General features: G+C 33.0%; 2 protein-coding genes across 2 annotated transcripts in view; both read left to right on the forward strand.

The window, feature by feature from the left end:
* Positions 1-6,479, forward strand: part of LOC105199837 (dynein heavy chain 8, axonemal) — a 29,566-nt gene extending 23,087 nt beyond the window's left edge. The window contains exons 55-66 of the mRNA XM_039458786.1: positions 4-257; positions 384-812; positions 1,891-2,167; positions 2,241-2,427; positions 2,517-2,778; positions 2,860-3,099; positions 3,183-3,350; positions 4,312-4,453; positions 4,538-4,727; positions 4,809-4,927; positions 5,016-5,195; positions 6,334-6,479. Of these exons, the coding sequence (XP_039314720.1) occupies positions 4-257; positions 384-812; positions 1,891-2,167; positions 2,241-2,427; positions 2,517-2,778; positions 2,860-3,099; positions 3,183-3,350; positions 4,312-4,453; positions 4,538-4,727; positions 4,809-4,927; positions 5,016-5,195; positions 6,334-6,459 (2,574 nt within the window). The 3' untranslated portion in view covers positions 6,460-6,479. The remainder of the gene's footprint in view (positions 1-3; positions 258-383; positions 813-1,890; positions 2,168-2,240; positions 2,428-2,516; positions 2,779-2,859; positions 3,100-3,182; positions 3,351-4,311; positions 4,454-4,537; positions 4,728-4,808; positions 4,928-5,015; positions 5,196-6,333) is intronic.
* A 5,804-nt stretch (positions 6,480-12,283) lies between these two features.
* Positions 12,284-19,525, forward strand: part of LOC105199559 — a 379,163-nt gene continuing 371,921 nt past the window's right edge. Inside the window, exon 1 of the mRNA XM_026134943.2 lies at positions 12,284-13,136. The gene's annotated coding sequence lies outside the window, so the exon portion shown is untranslated. The remainder of the gene's footprint in view (positions 13,137-19,525) is intronic.

Raw genomic sequence — 19,525 nt, forward strand, 5'->3', positions numbered from 1 at the left:
CAGGGTCCTTTGATAGAAGACGTTGAATTAATGTCTGTATTAAATACCACGAAGCTTACAGCGGCGGAGATAAATAAAAAGCTGAGTGTCGCGAAAGATACAGAGCTAAAAATTGATATAGCACGTGAAGAATTTCGACCGGTCGCAACGCGCGGTAGCGTTTTGTACTTTCTGATATGTGACATGCCACATGTCAATTCCATGTACCAAACGTCCCTCGTTCAATTCTTGGAGCGATTTGATATCTCAATGGCTAGGTAAATATAAATACTTTCCATGTAATGCAAGCGACTTGCACTGTGCTATAACAGATTTCTAATGTTGCAAATATTGTAAAAATTTTATTCTGCTGAAGTATATTAAATCGTGACTTTTGACCGCAGGTCCGAGAAGAGTCCAATCAATCTGAGAAGAATAAATCACATCATCGAATATCTGACTTACGATATATTTAAATATAAAGCACGCGGACTTTACGAGATACATAAATACATGTTCATTTTGTTGATGACGCTAAAAATCGATCTGCAACGTGGCAGCATCACGCACGAAGAATTTCAGTATCTCATTAAAGGCGGCGCAGCGTTGGACTTAAAGGCAGTCGAGCCAAAACCTTGCAAATGGATCACGGATGTGACATGGCTTAATCTAGTTGCGCTGTCGTCATTACGACAATTTCAGTATATCGTATCTCAAGTACCCGCTTCCGAGAAAGTTTGGAAACACTGGTTCGACAAAGATGCACCAGAGGAGGAAGTTATACCAGATGGTTATAACACGTTGGACACATTCCGTCGATTGCTTTTGATAAGGTAATCTTCCGGCAAAGTAACTTCTCAAAATATATTTTGCAATTTGTATTATTTTTCACACATAAAATATTAGATTTCTGTACCAGCCTCTTCACAGCGTTAAAGATGTAAGACTGATATAGAAATCTAGTACTTTATATGTAAAATACAAATTGCATAATATATTTTGAGAAGTTCAAGCATCTTTAATAGAAAAAGTACAAGACAAATCTGATCTGAGAGATTATGTATATAGCATCGCTTATAACGGAAAGTTTTCAAAAAGGTTTCAACCTTTCAAACGTCATGTGCAACAATTCTGAAAGAATTCTGCAAAATATCATGTGAAACATAATGCTACAACACATTTTTTATTTTATATACAATAGTGAAATACAAGTACAAGAATATTAAGCAAATAAAATATTGTTTTATTATGCAATCTTTTTATTATGTATATTTTAGAAATTAATATTTATACATTTATTAGATAATACTGTAAATACCAAATAAAAATATGGTATGATAAAAACACCAACAATAACTATATTTTATACATAATTTTTATTGCAATTTTTTAAATATAATAAATATAATATGTAGAATATAACATTATATAAAGAAATATAAATTTAAATATTATTTTTGAAGTACTTTAAATATAATAAGAAATAAAGTTAAAATATGATAAAAAAATAATACTTAAATTTACTATAGTCAGAGAATTTTAATTAATAATGTTTCAAAAAGATTTTAGCCATTTTATTTAAATATTTGACAACATTTCAGAAAGGTTGCAGATTTTTTTCAGTAAATTATCAGCGACTTTTCTATAAAGTTTTAAGTGCAAGAATCGCAGATATTTTGTTATTCCAGGGTTGTTTCAGAAACGTAGTAGACATATTTCACAACTTTTATGAAATGTTTCACCTTTGAGTTGAAATATTTCTGAGATACCTTTGAAAAATTTCACTGCTATATGGGATGCTTTCAGAAAATTTTATTAAGTATGCGAAATCTGAAATACAAAATCTGAAGTACTTACGTGCGCGCGCGATTCGCACGTGTTTGAAATTTCTGTAAAATAATGTGTTTGCAGAGCTTGGTGCATGGATAGAGCGTTGTCACAGTCAAGGAAATATATAGCATCTTCTTTAGGGGCAAAATACGCAGAGCCCGTGATTACGCTTCTCGACGTAATGCACAGCGAGTCAAGACCAAACACACCGATGATCTGTTTTCTAAGCATGGGATCGGATCCCACAACTAGCATCGAGCTGCTCGCGAAGAGAATGGAAATCGTTTGTAGGAGCATATCGATGGGGCAGGGTCAGGAAGTTCATGCTCGTCGACTGCTCAGTAGCGCGAAAACTGAAGTACACATATTACAAAGTGGAATGCTTCTCTGCCTCGGTGTTGCAAACAATTATTAATTTAAGCAACTTGCAGGGCTTTTGGGCTTTATGCCAGAATTGTCATTTAGGCTTGGAATACATGGTGGAATTGGCAAACTTTCTTTTAGAAATGGAGGCACCACATCCGAACTTCCGCGTGTGGATCACGACGGAGCCGCACAAAGACTTTCCCGTCTCGTTACTGCAAATGTCTATAAAATATACATACGAACCCCCGCAAGGCATCTATTTCTATTTACTTTAAATAAAAACGTATCCTCGTGTGTAAGAAAGTAAGAGAAGTATAATCATGGTGTGATTCCCACGTTAGGAATACGCGCCGGTTTATTGGCGACGTACAGTGGTATGAATCAGGAAATATTAGACCAGTGTGACGCTACGCAATATATACCGCTAATCTACACCGTGTCATTCCTACACACCGTTGTTCAAGAAAGACGGAAATTTGGCCCCCTGGGATGGAACATACCTTACGAATTTAATTTGGCGGACTGGCTGGCGTCCTGCATGTTCATTAACAATCATCTGAACGATTACGATCCGAAGCGTGGTATAAATTGGCAGAGCGTGCGGTAAACGAAAAAAATCGGAATTATCAGCTTTTTTCTTCTCCCCCCCAGCGATTAACTCCTTTTACATATTTCCGTTTTCAGTTACATGATAGGCGAGGTGCAATACGGTGGACGCGTTACGGACGACTACGATAAAAGGTTGTTAAACACCTTTGCGAAGGCGTGGTTCACGGAAATGCTCTTCGTGGAGAGTTTTGTTTTCTACAAGGGTTATCCGCTTTTGATATTTAAGCAAGTGAGCGATTATTTGAAGGCGATAGATGCCATGAGTCCCATAGATCCACCACAAGTCTACGGCTTGCATCCAAATGCGGACATCGCGTAAGATATTGTCATGAGATGCTGCGCACAGACATGTAAGAACAGTTGAGTAATTAAAAAATTACTCGCTTGTCGTGTTGTAGATATCAGAGTAATACCACGCAGACTGTGCTAGATCTAATAATGTCGGTGCAGCCGAAAGAAGCGGGTGTCGCCGGTGCGGAGTCCCGAGAAGTAGTTGTTACAAGACAGGCGAAGGAAATGCTAGAAAAAGTTCCGGAATTGTATGACATATTTGAAGTTAAAGAAAGGTTTGTTAAGTATCTACTGTCTTTTGTATCTTAATTATTACTTTTTAAAACAATTTTTGATAAAGCAAATAAGAGATAATAGAGCGATAATAATTCTTTTTAACCCCGATATATACATTGTGGAAATATTGAACAATAATGATACTACGAAGTGACACAAATTTTGCAATAATTGTGCTAGAATGGCACATCATAATGCAACAGTTTGTTAAAATAAAATTTCTAAATAATATGCATTCGTTACAAGTTAGATAAATCTAAGTTTAAGATATAAATATTTTACAATTACTTCAAAACTTTGATTCTTTATTTTACATGTTACTATGCTAATTATACAATATTTTATGTTGCAACATTTTTACATTATTAATTTAGAAACAATTACGCATTTTTGTAAACATGTGTTTAGTTTATATTTCTAGATGTTTTATAAATAATGTATCTATAATGTCCTTTTCAATTATTAAACCATTTCTTTTTAAATATAATTTTGCAAATGTGTATTGTTATGTAAAATACAATGTAAAAATATACAACTGTAAAAATACACAACAAAATTTAATATAATGTAACAAGCAAATGTTTCAAGCAACTACATTAAAAAAATTGAATATTATCAAAAATTCGCTAAATTTTATGCACTTATACTTTTCAATAATAAATACATTAAATTTAATGTACTTGATGAACTTCAAAATACATTGAATTTTATTTTTAATAATGTACCAGTAAGATGATTCACCGTATCGTCAGTTTTGCCGAAGTATTATTTCAAAATTAATTACGCAAACGGTAATAAATACTTTATAAAAGATCAATGTATCGTACATTTATTTTTGTAAATATACCTATATAATTGCAAATTATAATTATTATGCAAGATTTCGTAAATATAATTTAATAAATGTCCTATCGAGGAATTTAATAATAAAATAAAAGGAAATCTTTAACGTCATTGCAGATTGTATGCAATGGATCATACTGCTCCGATGAATATTTTCTTAAAACAAGAGATCGACAGGATACAAATGGTTATAAAATTAGTACGCATTATGCTTAAGGATCTTTTGTTGGCTATAGAAGGCGTAATTATAATGAGCGAGGTTATTTCCTTAGACTCCCTTAATTACGATCGTTATATAAAGCGTAGTGCTCCGTAAGGTGAATAAATATGAATATATTTTCAGGAATTGCGAGATACTCTCGATAATATATACGATGCCAGGATACCAAAGACCTGGAAAGCTCGATCGTGGGAGTCTGCTTCTTTGGGATTCTGGTTTACGGAATTATTGGAGAGGAACCAACAGTTTTCGACTTGGCTGTATAGCGGAAGACCGACGAAGTTTTGGATGACTGGCTTCTTCAATCCACAAGGCATTTAATATACATATTTTCGTATTAAGTGAGCTCTTAACGTATTTCGGGGCACGGTTAGTCTGAAAACGATATTTATAGGATTTTTGACGGCGATGAAGCAAGAAATAACTCGAACTCATAAATGGGCGTTGGATAACGTTACGCTTCATAATGAAGTACTACGTAATACGGCAGATGAAATCAAGAAACCCCCACCCGTATGTAATGACAATCACACAATGTATACATATACGATATCCTTGTGCCACAAATAATTAATTAATAATGTTGGTGTTCGCGAAATAGGAAGGTGTTTACGTTTATGGCTTGTTTCTGGAGGGTGCTGGCTGGGATCGAAGAAATAACCGTTTATGCGAATCAGCAAATAAAGTCCTTTATGTACTAATGCCAGTAGTGCATATTTTCGCTTTACATAATTCAGATAAGGTTTCTCCCCCACAAAACAAGAACCTGAAGTTATATCAAGTAAGTATGACTAACATCAATTTCGCTATTATTAGATACAAATGAAGTATTTAATAGTACACTGAAACAAAAATTGTAACATTAAATAAATATATTTATTTTAGTATTATTTTTTATACTTAAATAAATATTAGTACACAAGTATAAAATAATTTTTTTATAAATTCAACATACGTTTAAATCAAGGAAATGGTACTAAAAAGAAATATGTTTCCATATAGCAATAATTATTGTGGAAAGCTTTTCTTCAGAAAAGTTTTAATCTTTTACATTTCATGTGTAACTCTTCTGAAAGGATTCTGAAATATTAAATTTTGCAACAGAAATGATTTTTATAATATAAAATGTTGCAATAGAAACGTTTCTAAAATCTATCTTATGCAGTAAATTTTCAAATTGGGCTATTAAAAATTTTTACATGTTAACATACCAAGCAGAAAATTTCTTTTGTTGCTTTCGCTAACTGAATAAGTAAAATTTTTTTAAGTCCGCTCGCGTCGTGATATATATTACGCATTTTTTAAATTAAGTTTTTTAGAAATCATATTTACATTTATAACATTAATCAAATTACAAATAATAATTGAAAACGTACAAAGAAATCTTAATTTTATTTTATGTATAATTCTTATTGTAACTTGTTAATACTCGTAATTCTCTGAATATAATACATTTAAATATTACTTCTGAAGTACTTTGAATTTTTTAAATCCGAAAAATTTCAATCAGCAATATTTTAAAATCATTTTAGCTATTTCAATAACTTTTCGGTAATTTTTCAGAAAGATTTCAAATTATTTCAGTAATCTTTCAGCAATATTTTTTCAAAGATTCAAGTGCAATTAAGAATCGGAGACATTTTGCTATCCTATAGATATCTCAGAAATAATGCAGCTATATTTTGCAATCTTTATGAAATGTTTCGTTTGTTTTTACGGTTGAAATATTTCTGAAACATCTTTGAAAAATTTCGGTGCTGGATAAGTTAATAATAATTTCTTTTTCAGTGTAACATGAGATATACCTTAAAATTTTTTGGAGTGGAATCTCGCTTCTTTAAAGTGAAATCGTACTCTAAAGAATGAAAGTCTTCTCAAAAGAATTTAGAGAGATCATACAAATGCTTTCTTTTCCGTAGTGTCCCGTGTATAAAAAACCTCAGAGGACTTATATGCTGTTAATAACACCGCTTTGGCTGCAAACTCTAAAAAATCCTGATTACTGGATATTACGTGGCGTCGCTCTGTTATGTGATAATAAATAATTTATTATAAATAAAAAGATGAAAAGGTATTGTACAGCTGAACGTTTTTAAAATGAACTTATTCAAAACTTATAAATCTTCACTTTTGCGTTGGATAAGGATTAAACAAGATTAAACAAAACAAGTGACAGCGGTTAATGAGAAAAATCATTAGATTTTAATGATATAATTAATAAAAAGATTTGAAATTGTGTTTATAAAAGTCGATAATTTATCGAGAAATAAATTCGAGTTACCGACGTTAAAACTGTAAGCAGAAAGTAGTGTACCCTGTACAACAGAGGGCGAACTGTGATGTAACCTAACGTAGATTTAAATAAATTTAAATAGCAACGTAAACGCGACGCGAAACGTAGCGCGGAAACAGTAAATGTTTTATAAAATTTGTGTCGTTCTAATTGGTAGTAATCACACATGAAATTAATCATATAGCGATGCGCAAACGGCGTCGTTCAAACTTCGTTTGCAACGTGAAGAATCAATTGCATTTTTCCACGTAACATATCGTAGACAACGTATGCGCGCCTTACGCAACAAATCGGATTGTCCGCGATTCCGGGTAGAACTGTATATATCATCATAACATATCATATTTTCAACAAATGACTTTAATTGTCACTTGTAAGCATATGGCATATCAGATACCTTTATTATTGTGATATTGAGTGACGAACGATATCATACGACAGACGTTATTATTATGACTTCTGTGTTTTTACTTAGAAGTCCTCGATCCTTTTGTTACGCCAACTCTCACTTTCGGAAACTTCTTGAGATATATAGTTTGTGCTGTTATTTATATAAAATTATTTAGATAATTAACTAGACCAGGTCTGTCCAGAACTTCACTCGCATGCTAAAATGTTTTTAACATCTCCGTCGCTTCGGTGGAGCGATACAGAAAGAAAAGAAACAAAAAAAAAGAACAAAAGTTCCAAGGGATCCCTTATTCTTGTAATCGTACGTAGCGTTGTATTTTATTAAACTAAACTTGCAAATTTTTATACTATTTCTGGATCGCTAACACTGATAAAAGAGCTTTGTCGAACCGGATATTTCCCAGGTAGGAAATCGTAAGATCAATCAGATGACATCAAATAGAAGTTATTAATTAAAAAAAAAATCATTTATATGATTTCACTCTATATACTTTTGACGCTTTTTTGTGATGAATTCTTGATATGGCAATAGACATTTATTTTAAAAGCATTATTTTATTAAAAATTCATAACAAAAATCATCGAAAACTTAAGATATTCAGAATAAAACTTTGTCTTAAAATACATATAATTCAGTAACTACATATTAGCTAATAATGAATTGAGAGTGTAGTTAACTGATTATGAAAAGCAATATAGTCTCATAAATTATCCGATGCTATCAAAATATTGCAGGACATGGAACACTCCGCAATATTGCGATATACGATAAGATTATATTAAACATTATTATATAGTAAACATTTCTATTTCGCCTAAATAATATTAATAAATTATGATTGTACAATTAAAAAAATTTTATTGCTTTTTTGATTGTACAATATTTAATTATCTGAAGACATAGAAATCAAATTGTATGATTTAAAATTGTAACAAAATCAATATTTAGAAAAGAGAGAACAAAATGACATAATTGAATTAAAAACTGTTAAATAGTAAATAGTAAAAACTTTATATTTAAATGAATATTTTTATTTGATGATGTTTTTAATAATATTTAAAAAAAATTACTATTCTGTCTCACACACCTTTCCTTTACTTTTTCTTTTATCTTGTTTTTTTGTTAATTGTTTGAGTGATAAACTTAAAATCGTATTCGTCATAATAACGCTGAAGCTAGCAGACTGCCTCCGCGCGACACACTCGACGCAAAGGTTCTGAACAAGGTTTTCGCTCACAACGTCTGCTGCTTAAAAATTGTTCTAAGCAGATAATTTTACAGTATAATTATATACCACTACAAAACAATCGTACAAAGTGACATGTTAGGTTTAACAAAAAAACATGCTAAAAACAATATATATAATGTTCTGAGAATTACAGGCTGCATTCAGAAATAAATTTCCGGAAATGTTTATATTTTGGCTTCTAAGAGGGCTCTTTTTTTAAACTTTCCACACATCTTTGGGGTAACATTAGAGAGTTATAAGTAAAATTTAAAAAAGGGCCCTCTCAGAAGCTTGGTTATAAACAAATTCTTGTCAAAGAAAGCGATTTTAGCATTTATCTTCGAAGTAAATTTGTTTATAATTTGGCTTCTGAAAGTACTTTTTTTTAAATTTTACTGGTAACTCTTTAATAATGTTATTCCAAAGGTGTGTGCAAAGTTTAAAAAAAAAAGTGCTTTCTTAGAAGATATAAACATGCTGAGATATAAACATATATCCGGGAATTTATTTCCAAATGCAGTCTGCAATTCTCAGGACATCGTGTATACTGTTTCTAGCATGTCTTTTTGTTAAACCTAAAATGTCACTTTGTACGACTGTTCTGTAGTGGTAATATAATGTATGCTGTAAAATTATCTGCTTAGAACAATTTTTGAGCGCAGCAGACGCTGTGAGCGAAAACCTTGTTGAGAACCGCTGCGTTGAGCGGAGCGGCCGTCTGCTAGGTTCATCTGCTAGTTTCAGCGTCATAAAAAAATTAATAGTTCAATAATAACTGGTTTAAGTTAAAAATTAAATCATTTAAAATTCACTAGTTAAGTTAAAAATTAGTAACATTTCAACTTTAATATTTAATCTAACTTCTCTCTTTTTTTTAACTCATTACTCAATCCTGCATATATCGTATCATGTAAATTGTAATAACACAATATAGTTACAGATACAAATGCGAATAGATGAACAATCAGTAGCATGAATTTACAGCAAACTTACCGACTGATGCGTTTCGTCGTCGTTTTATTGTCGCCGTTCCATCGCAAAATTCCGAACACTCCATTCCTGGGCAAAAATAAAAAGTTTATGTTTGCTTAAGTATTGAGTAAATGTTTAATTGAAATTTTAAAACATTTATTGAAGTGTTTATAAAATAGAAATTTAAACATGGAATTGTTTATGAGGTGTTCACAATTGTTTGATAGACGTTAGAGAAGTATTGTATGTTTTCAGAAGGCTGTAAATGTTTAAAGGTTACCAAACACACTCTCTGAATATTTGCAATATTCTGAATACCCAGAACACTTTCAATAAAACATTCCCTGAACATTTGTAACGTGTATCAAACATCGTGAACGTTTCATACACAATTCCATGTTTAAATTTCTATCTCATAAACACTAAAAACGAGGGGGTAACCACTAGCTAAAATAATGCCCCATAGATTACATGATTTCATTTGATTGCAAATGATTTCATTATGATTTCTGATAACTTCATATGGTTTCATTATGATTTCATCTGACTTCATGATTACATCTGATTACAGAATGATTTCATAATGATTTCGAGGACACTGTCCCACGATTACATTAAGTGGTTACCCCTTCGACTAAAATACAATAGATGTTTAGTAAACGTACCATTTTCGCCAAGAAATCCGCAGGTGTAGACCGCTCGAGAAAGCGCGATGATTGCGAGTCCCAATTATCGTGATCGTCCTCTCATTCTGCTTCACACGGCACTTCACATGGTACTCCCGAATTATTTTTACTTCGAAAAACGGTTCGCCCACGATACGCGATCGTGTGCACAATGCGCTTACGAAACGAATCGTGACACGATGCATCTTGAACAGGTTATTACAGCCGAACGTACTAACGCGGTGACACGTTGCTTGTCGAGCAACAGAGAATTTATCTCGACCGCGAGGATTTCGATGCGCCGATTGTTGAACTTACTCCGATCATCTCTCTCGCTCGCGCATGAAATTCGATCACTTTTGACTCGCGGAGATAGGAGATGCATATTTCGGAAACGCGCGGCACATGGGGAACACGAGAGACAGATGCTAGTTGTGAGCAACTAGTGCAACTACCGCGTTAGTCAAAATTGCAATATGGTGGCGCTGCTGTGACGAATCGCGTCGCGCAAGAGAGCAACGTTATTACCAATACGAATCTAATACAACACTTTCTGCGCGATCCTTTGTGCAAACAATCGCGCTCGCGGGATAGCAATGCTCGTTACGTACGCGATAAAATTCAACGTGTATGTACTGCAAGCTCGACTAACGCGCCGTGGCCGGTAACTTCACATCGCTATGCCTCGAGAATCTTCGATGTGAAAATTACTGTTCGCCAATCCAAACACCGTCAAGTATTACGACTACGTTGCTATCACGTACTTCAGTACTCTGAGAAACAATCCGCATATTTTCGATGCTCGCACACGCACGAAGTGCGCGTGTGTGTATTGACGAGTCTCGCTAGATCATTCCACGGGCCGGCAAACCAAATCGACATGCGACGAATCATGAACGGACCCGAAAAATTTTCCGTCACACACGACACGCAACGGTGATCGCTCACTCAATTCACTTCTAATCGCTCTTGATACGCAGCAACGTGTAACAGTCATTTTCGAAGAGGAGAGGTCAGACGCGAGAGGTAAACACGAGCGAGAGACCGAAGAGCGAAGAACCGCCGCGCAATTGACGCCGGCCGGTGACGAAGTGGGAGGAGTGGGGGCGCTCGGCGGCGACGGCGTCACGCAGCGCGAACGTGCCGACGCGCCTGCGCGGCTGTGACGTAGTACCACTGATCACGCAGTACGCAGCGCCGTGACTACGCGGTGACATTGTACGGTGACGCAGCGAGGCGTACGGCATACTACGCAACCGGCTTTACGTCTAGCGCGACCTTTAGCCACAGGGCATCGCCTGTGGTACTTCGAGGCTCGCAGCAAATATCATCGTCGAGTATCGCGGCTACGGGGGTCTGAAAATTGGACCACGAAATATTTCCGGTATCGGTTTAAGCTATTAACATTTTTTAATAAGAAGAACTATTGATTCTAGAATGGTGACGTACGTAGATTTTACGTACAATGTCCTCATATACTTTATTCCTTCCACTCATTGTCAGTATAGCAAGCACCGTTGTTGAACGCTAAGCTATGTCCATCGATACAAATGATGTTGATACGTTATTAATTTTATGTTAGAATATTGTTAGATTCACTCACGCAACACAGTTCGAGCCGAACTGCACTGAGAGGAAGATGCTTAAAAATTTATTTGTGGAATGTAAATTTATTTCATCAAAAAAAATCTTTAAATATGGCAAAGTAAAATTTTATTTCTTAAAATAAATCAACTAATAAAAAGAAATGCATTTACTTTACAGGAACAAAACATATTTCACAGAAATATTTTATCATTACAATCGAATTTATTTATAATTAATAAAAAAATATAATAATAAAAATTATACTATAATTAGTAAGTAAAGATTTACTTTATTGAAATAAATTTTTATATAAATACAATAAAATAAAATTTTATTTCTAACAAGTAAATCAATTAATAAAAAAAATGAAAAAATGTATTTTACAAAAATATTTTGTCATTATTAACATTATTATCGTTATTAACATTAAATCACTTAAGTTGAACAATGATATAGAATATTATAAAAGGAGCAATTAAAGAGCAATTGAAAACATAATTTTATTCATAACGCAATAACTTCCGATTGATCTGCATTGAGTTTGCACGTTTCTTCTCAATTTCCGTATCAATATCATTTGCACAGTTGGATTGACAGATTAGATTTCAAAAACAGCGATTATTACACTGGATGAAAGAAATAGAGTGTACAGGGATATTTGCATAAAATTTTTGTTTATTGTAGAATTAATACAGTTTTTGTTAAAACTAAAAGGTTTTGATAGCTTAAGATAACGTTTAATGGACAACAATATAAGTAAAACTAGGATCATTAATGTGAATACACAATTAAGCAAAGAATATCTCAGGATCTTTTTTACATTAGAACAGTTTGGACGATAGTGCGTCACGATAATACGTCACGATATTGCGCGACCAATCACGGCGTCCGATTTGTCTTTATCGGCCCGCCAATTACGTTGCGTGTCTCTCCTTGTCTTTCACTTGCGATTGTCGCAACGGCCGTGATGGCGTCGTTTTTCGCGCGCGCCGGTTTTTTTTTTGTTCTCGCGATGCGAACGAGCATCCGGAGTGTCAAATTACGAAATCTCACAGTCGTCGCCACGATAAATCGACGTGGACGATCCACGCTGTTCATCCGATCTGTCGATACATTCAACAATCGGCGGCAGTCGTCCGCGTCTCTGCCTCCTGCTCCGCCAAAACTATCTGATCCATAATCTTTCGTATTTTTGGAGTCGTACACAACAACGCCTGGAACACTGACCGCTGTGGATTGTCCACGGCTCGGGCGACTGCTTAGCATAAAAAATGCGATCCGGCATCGCTCCGCGTCGAAGATGCTATATTCGCGCGCGATGAAAACGCGGTATCCAATCCATCGTCTCTCGTTCGCAAAGTTTCGACGTGTCACCCATCTCGCGGTGCATCGCGGTGATACTTCTCGATCGGTAGTGCCGAGAAAAGTAACGGGCGATGTTTACATTAATTGTCGTCGCGCGTATTTACGTGTACGTCTGTGTCTCGTGTGTGTGTGTGTGACTGCAAGCGGCGACAAACAGACGAGGCGGTGCGGGCGGCGACGATGGTACATCATCAGCATTGGTGAGTAACTATTCCTGTTGCTCGCGCGTGTAACTAAAGATTAAAATGACTGAAAACAAGAAACTGCAGGAAACTTTGAGTAAAAACCTCAGTGAAAGTTTTTTTACTCTGACTTTGAAAAGATTTTTTAGGGCCAGTTTCACAACCTTCAGTTAACTTAATCGGTTGATTTTTCTATCGGAATTGATCAATCGCATTTGTCGTTAAGTAAAATTGGCCAAAAATAACCAATCACGGTTGACATTTAACCGTTCAGTTAATTTAACCGGAGGTTGTGAAACTGACCCTTAGTCAGATGGTTGTAGGACGCTAGCAGACGGATCTAGCAGACGGCCGCCGCGCTACACGTTCGACGCAGTGGTTCTCAACACAAGGTTTTCGCTCACAGCGTCTACTAGGTCCATCTGCTAGCTTCAGCGTCATTTCGTCATAATTTATTTAAAGAGATATAAAAAAGTTTTAACAAAAATATAATTAATTTATATTTTATTTTTATGATTCTTGGTCTCAATTTATTGCTTTTAATTTCAATTTTTCTGAATATCTTATTTATGCTTGACAGTGTGTATGAAATCAATGAATTAAAGATGACTCGGGGTTAAACATTTATACTAATTTATCGCGACCTATTCATTTCAAGATAATAAATCTCTGTAAGATATTACTCATTTCATGGTTGCTCCGCTTTGTCATCCGAGGCTTCCGAAGTCTTCCTTAAATCCATTCGTTGCACTAATAACATTCGCGAAAATATGGCTAATTATGATTACACAGTAATTTGCACTTCCGATCTTAATCAGGTGCAACATGCACTTTACTATTGTGCTGCATTACGACAAACGTGATGGAAGTATGAAAGTCCACGTAATCCGCTTGGCATCCGCGAATTACATAAATCAATAAAACTAACAAAACCTCAAAAGCGAAAGATTTTGTCAAACCACAAACAATACATAAAATCCGAAATGTATATCCTACATGGCCTACACAATTGACAAATATTGACATACGGATTGATTTGTGTGAACGTACTTATTAATTAAACGTATTGTGACGTCACTCAACTCGTATTTCATTCAACACGTCTTTCGTTTATGATTAAAACATTTCAAAACGACATTAGAAGTCTGACATAATTAATAAAAAGGTCGAATTAATTGTTAATTATCTGAAAATATAAAACCAAAATTTAGCATTGCATGCGCAATATATTTTGAACGAAAAAATACAATGAATCATGTTTCTCTTTGGCTTTCTGAAAATGTCGAATAAATTGTATTTCAATCGAAGAAAATTTTGAAATGCGATGGAAGATATATTAGAATTTAAGCTTCAAAGAAATTATTTGTTGTATACGTTTCAGTAAGAGAATTAATAATGAGACTAAGGAGGTATTTTTAAAATAAAATGAAAATATTTCAATTTGTTTAAAAATTATGGGATATTAATTCAAAACTGATATATTAAAATTTCAAATTAATCATGTAATTTCTAAGAAAACCAAAGTTTGAGTTAGGGTTTTATATACACGGCATCTTATGACAGATGTATCTAATGACTAATATATCATATTACTTTCTAAAATGCTTTGATGTACGTAAAAAATATATGAATAATTACAGCAAATTATTTGTATGTTCTTGCAAAATTTAACTCCATTCATAATGTAGTTTTTTTATGTACAAATAAAAAGCTTTGATGAAAGTATGCTTATGAACATGATTTTTGATGAATTGGTAAAATATAATAGAAAACTTGCAATGCTGTCGAAAAAACGTGACTTACAAAGTTATAACAAAGTTATTAATTAAAAACTAAGCTGTTGTAAGGTTTCAAATGTAGATAAATATTGTAATGTACAATGATATGCGATATTATAATTTTTAAAGAGATTGAAGCATTTTGATTTTTCGTAATACTTTCTTAACTGTTATTATTAATTCTCTTACTACAACATTTATATAGGAGATAATTATTTCTTTGAATTTTAAATGCATTGAAATATCACATGCTAGCTGTCTGTCTAATTTTACAATCACGTCCGATATTTTTAACAGCAAAATTAAGAATATGTATGCATAGTAAAATTGTGTAAAATTTGATTAACGATTATCAAAAATATTTTTCTTTAATTTAATTTACGTAGTTAAAACCAATAGTGATTTTATAAAATTTAAATACGTGCTGAAATTTTAACAATTGTATTCTCAATAATGTAAGACACTATTTGCTGATATCTAGGGCTCGATTCTCTAACCACTTGCAAAGAGAAACGTATATACTTAGGTATATACGTAATGCAAGTTGTACATATAGATACACGTATACGTAGATTTTCAAATGTAAGCACTCGTAAGTTTAATTCTAAGTTTGCGTATACGTTTCTCTTACAAGTGGTTAGAGAGTCCCCCTATATCGATGATATCTCTTTAATTAACGGCAAGCTGAGAGGAGCCAATTGCTTGCAGACAATAATTGCATTTTGAAGAAATAATAATGAAACAAGAAACTAATTGACTGACTTTTCTGTCGACTTGAATCTTTTGCCATGTGAATGGCAATGTAATACTCGGCAGTTTTAGGATAGTGCACGTTACAAAAACAAATATCAAAGCCGCATTTTATTTTAATCACGTCTATCACAAACTATTTATTATATTATGAAACAATTATACGCTACATTCTGATCTTTGTATTTTAAATGAATTATTAATACATAATTAATGTAGTATTGCTTTTCGATTTAGCAGTATATGGTTCCACATATTGTTACGTATTTTCAATTTCAAAATAGTAACAGTAACTACATTACAGCATGAAGTACAGTAGTAAAACTATAAAATGTGATACATTGTATATTTAAAACATGGTATATATTTAATTCTAAACGTTGTTAAGAAAATAATTATTACCTAAAATTATAACTTATAACTTGTTTATATTTTGTATTATTTCAATCTATCATTTTCTTAATAAATTAGAAAATATCTTTCGAAAAGTAGTTTCTATATGTTTACATGATGGCGATTATAAAGATGACGTAATAAAGATCAAATCAAATTTTAAGATTTGTTAAACCGTATTAGGTCTGAAGATTGTCTTTAGCTACATTGCTAAAAATGTCATAATGTTCTATGTATTTTTAAGATACACATTAAATTTAATGTGTCTATTATTGAAAAGTATGTGCGCGAAAAGTGCACTTTTGACAATATTTAATTTACATTAAATGTATATTAAATGTTTTTAATGTGTTTTTGAAATTTGCTTCCGTCACATTAAATTCTGCTGTCAATTTTTAACAGAGTATGTTTTTGATTAGAAATATAGTCATAAATACGAACCTAAAATAATTTGCGTTTTTTATAAAAAAAACTTTGATTTTTGTTTTAGGTAAGTTTAAGAACGACTTTTAGAGTAACAACAAGGAGAACGAAGTTTGCTGTAGGGGTGAGTCATGTAATAATTTTTATAAATTTTTAAGAGAGATAATATATTTTTTTTAAATTTGGATAATATATTATTTTTCTTATTATAAAATATTATTTATTGTATCGCGTATTTTTAATGGTTGTACTCAACTGTGATTATTTAAAAAAATGTATATTACTAACAATGAGTACTAATTTTAATAGTTCTGTATATCTTACTTTGACTGAAGAATAATCTGTTGTAAAAAATCTTTAATATGTTCCATGAAATTATTTGTAAAACAACTTCTGGAATTTATTACTTTTTTTTAAATGTCTAAGATATAAAAACTTAAAACTATCGTTTTTGATATTCTGATAGCATGAGATCTCATACTATCTAACTGCTTAAATTGTAATGAACGACGTATTTTTCTTTGTTATCGAGAGATTCTTTTTGGGGATTATCCTTTATTATATTAGTTTTTCCCATTTACAACTGGCGTTTATATAACTCGCCAAGCTTGTTATGAGGGCCACTTTCTCCATTAATTCGGCTGTTTGCCTCGGAATGAAATGCGCGCGTGCGAACGACCGGTCGGTAGGCCTAAATTAGCGCAAAGGAAGAAAATTGTGAAACATTTTGTTCCGCAGTATCCCATTACGTTCTATGGCTTTCAACGTATCGTCATGTTATCCGGCTGATATATCTCGTATGTCTATCCACCCTTGCGCCACCGTTAATAGCAGGCAATTCCGTGTTCCCTCGGCTAACCCGTGTAATTGAGCCAATGTGTGTTAATCAGAGGCGCCTCATTTGCCACGGGGAATAGTCCAAATTGCTTTTGTTACCTGGAATATCTTGGTGCGCGGCAATGCCTGTATTGATTCGCGAAATTGACACTTTGTCTAAAATATGTAAACCGTTTACTGTCGTGCGAATTACGAAACGCAACGAGTATTGATGTTCTCTCGAACAGCACTGTGTTGCTACGATAGAATAGGTTTCCTGTTTTCACCGTAACACGCATTTCACTTTGTGCAAATAAAAATTACGTTAATTTACAAAATATTTCGCACAATCGCAACGTATAATGTTACATACATGCAACAGAAACGTTTGGTGTCGAAAACTTTCCACCTTATTTTAATGCAATCCAATGCCGGAATACGGGGGGTAGCGAATATTTCGCGCGGAATAGCTCGCGACAGATTTTTACAATACGATTTCAATACATATCTCCTGTCGCGTTCAAAATATTTTTCTCATTTTATAAAAATTTTAGATTCGCATGTAAAATGCGCGCTACAGCTGTCATTATTGGGACGTGGATATTCATCATTGTTAAAATTTCAATAAAATTTCAAGAATAATCCTTATTAATTTAATTCACTGATTTGAGGATCGTGGTAATGGAGATCTACACTATGCAGACTCTAGCTTAATGTATGTCTACTAACTACGTGTGCTAGAGCCTAGTACAATAATGTACTATTGCCAGGGGATCACATTGGTCCGAGTCAGCGCAGTTAATTTTCGATAGCACCAAATCACCCTCGTGGTAATTGTCGTCCATGACTTTAACCGCTGGCCGTCTTTGTCTACTGGTTCTATACGAAAGAGCACGGCGCGACTCCTGCGGCTAATCGCAGCTGCATTATATTTGAACGTGCAGAAATTTAATTTTCTTGATCTTACTGTATTGAATAACTTTGAATCATTAAAATTTTTTATAATTTAAAGGGATAAATTCTTAGACATGCTTATTTTTCGAAGTTTAAGTTTTAAATTTGTATCAATTATGTATTAATAATTATTAATTAAAGCTTTTGATTTGACCTACTTTTATAAAATAAGTTTTGTTTAATTTTTAATTTTTTAAATTAAAGGCTTGCTCGATACTTTCTTTTTCTTTTTGTCTGAAACGCTACTTCGCAGTTTTTCATGGAATTTGATAAATAATTATTTTATTCTTATTATGAGATTAAGCTGCAATATCCGAGTCTCAAATGTAGAGCAGGGAAAAAATTTTAACACATTTTATTTCGTAAAAAAGTAAATTTTTTTAAGGCCGGATTATTCCAATAGGAGAATTAAAATGAATTCTGTCTTGCAAGAAAGAATTGAAATGGATTTAAAAGTCGGGAAACCAACCCGACGGAATTTAAATCTCGCATTATGAAATATTATTCATAGTATGAATTAAATTTCGCGGCACGGATCGCTGTCAATCCCTCTAATTTAAGTTTTTAAACGACCCGTTATATTGAAATGTGCTGTATTTTTAAATATTTATAATTTCGGCAATTTATTGATGATCATTATGCGAGACCTCTCTTTTTTTTTTACAATGCATCACTGTAGTGCGTAAAATAAACTTATATAGTAATGTGTTTATTTTGTTTAATAAAAAAATTTATTATAATTAAAATTTAGATATTAATTAAAAGTATTGTATTTTTTGCATTTTTCTGTAAGTAACAGATATAAATTACGTAAGTAGAAGGAAAACAGTATGACTAAAACTTTTATACTTTCATTGTGTCTTTTCTATTTAATAAGAGTTTTACTATAAATAAATTTATACTAAGCAAATAGCATTACAATCTAGAAATTCTTATAATTATCTATATTTTACAGAATATTATACATTCTTTAAATATCTGCAAAATTACTTACAAAGTATTCCAACTGTTCTTTCGATTCTTAGTTTGATCATTCTGAAAATGTTTTAATCTTTTATTCTTAATAATTTCGTTACGCTAATAACGCTGTGTTTTTTTTGTAAATTTTTTTACTTTGCGAGTCAATTCGATGATTGAATTCGGCGGATACAATTGAATAATCGTCTAACTGCGCGTGAAGGTGGCAACACTCAAGGGACTTTTTGCTTCCTACACCATTAAGGGATAATGTACGAAATACCAAAGATCTAGATTGCCTTTCCCACGGGACCGTTTCTATCATTAAGCAAGAGA

This window comes from Solenopsis invicta, chromosome 16 (genome assembly GCF_016802725.1).
Source record: "Solenopsis invicta isolate M01_SB chromosome 16, UNIL_Sinv_3.0, whole genome shotgun sequence".
NCBI lineage: Eukaryota > Metazoa > Arthropoda > Insecta > Hymenoptera > Formicidae > Solenopsis > Solenopsis invicta.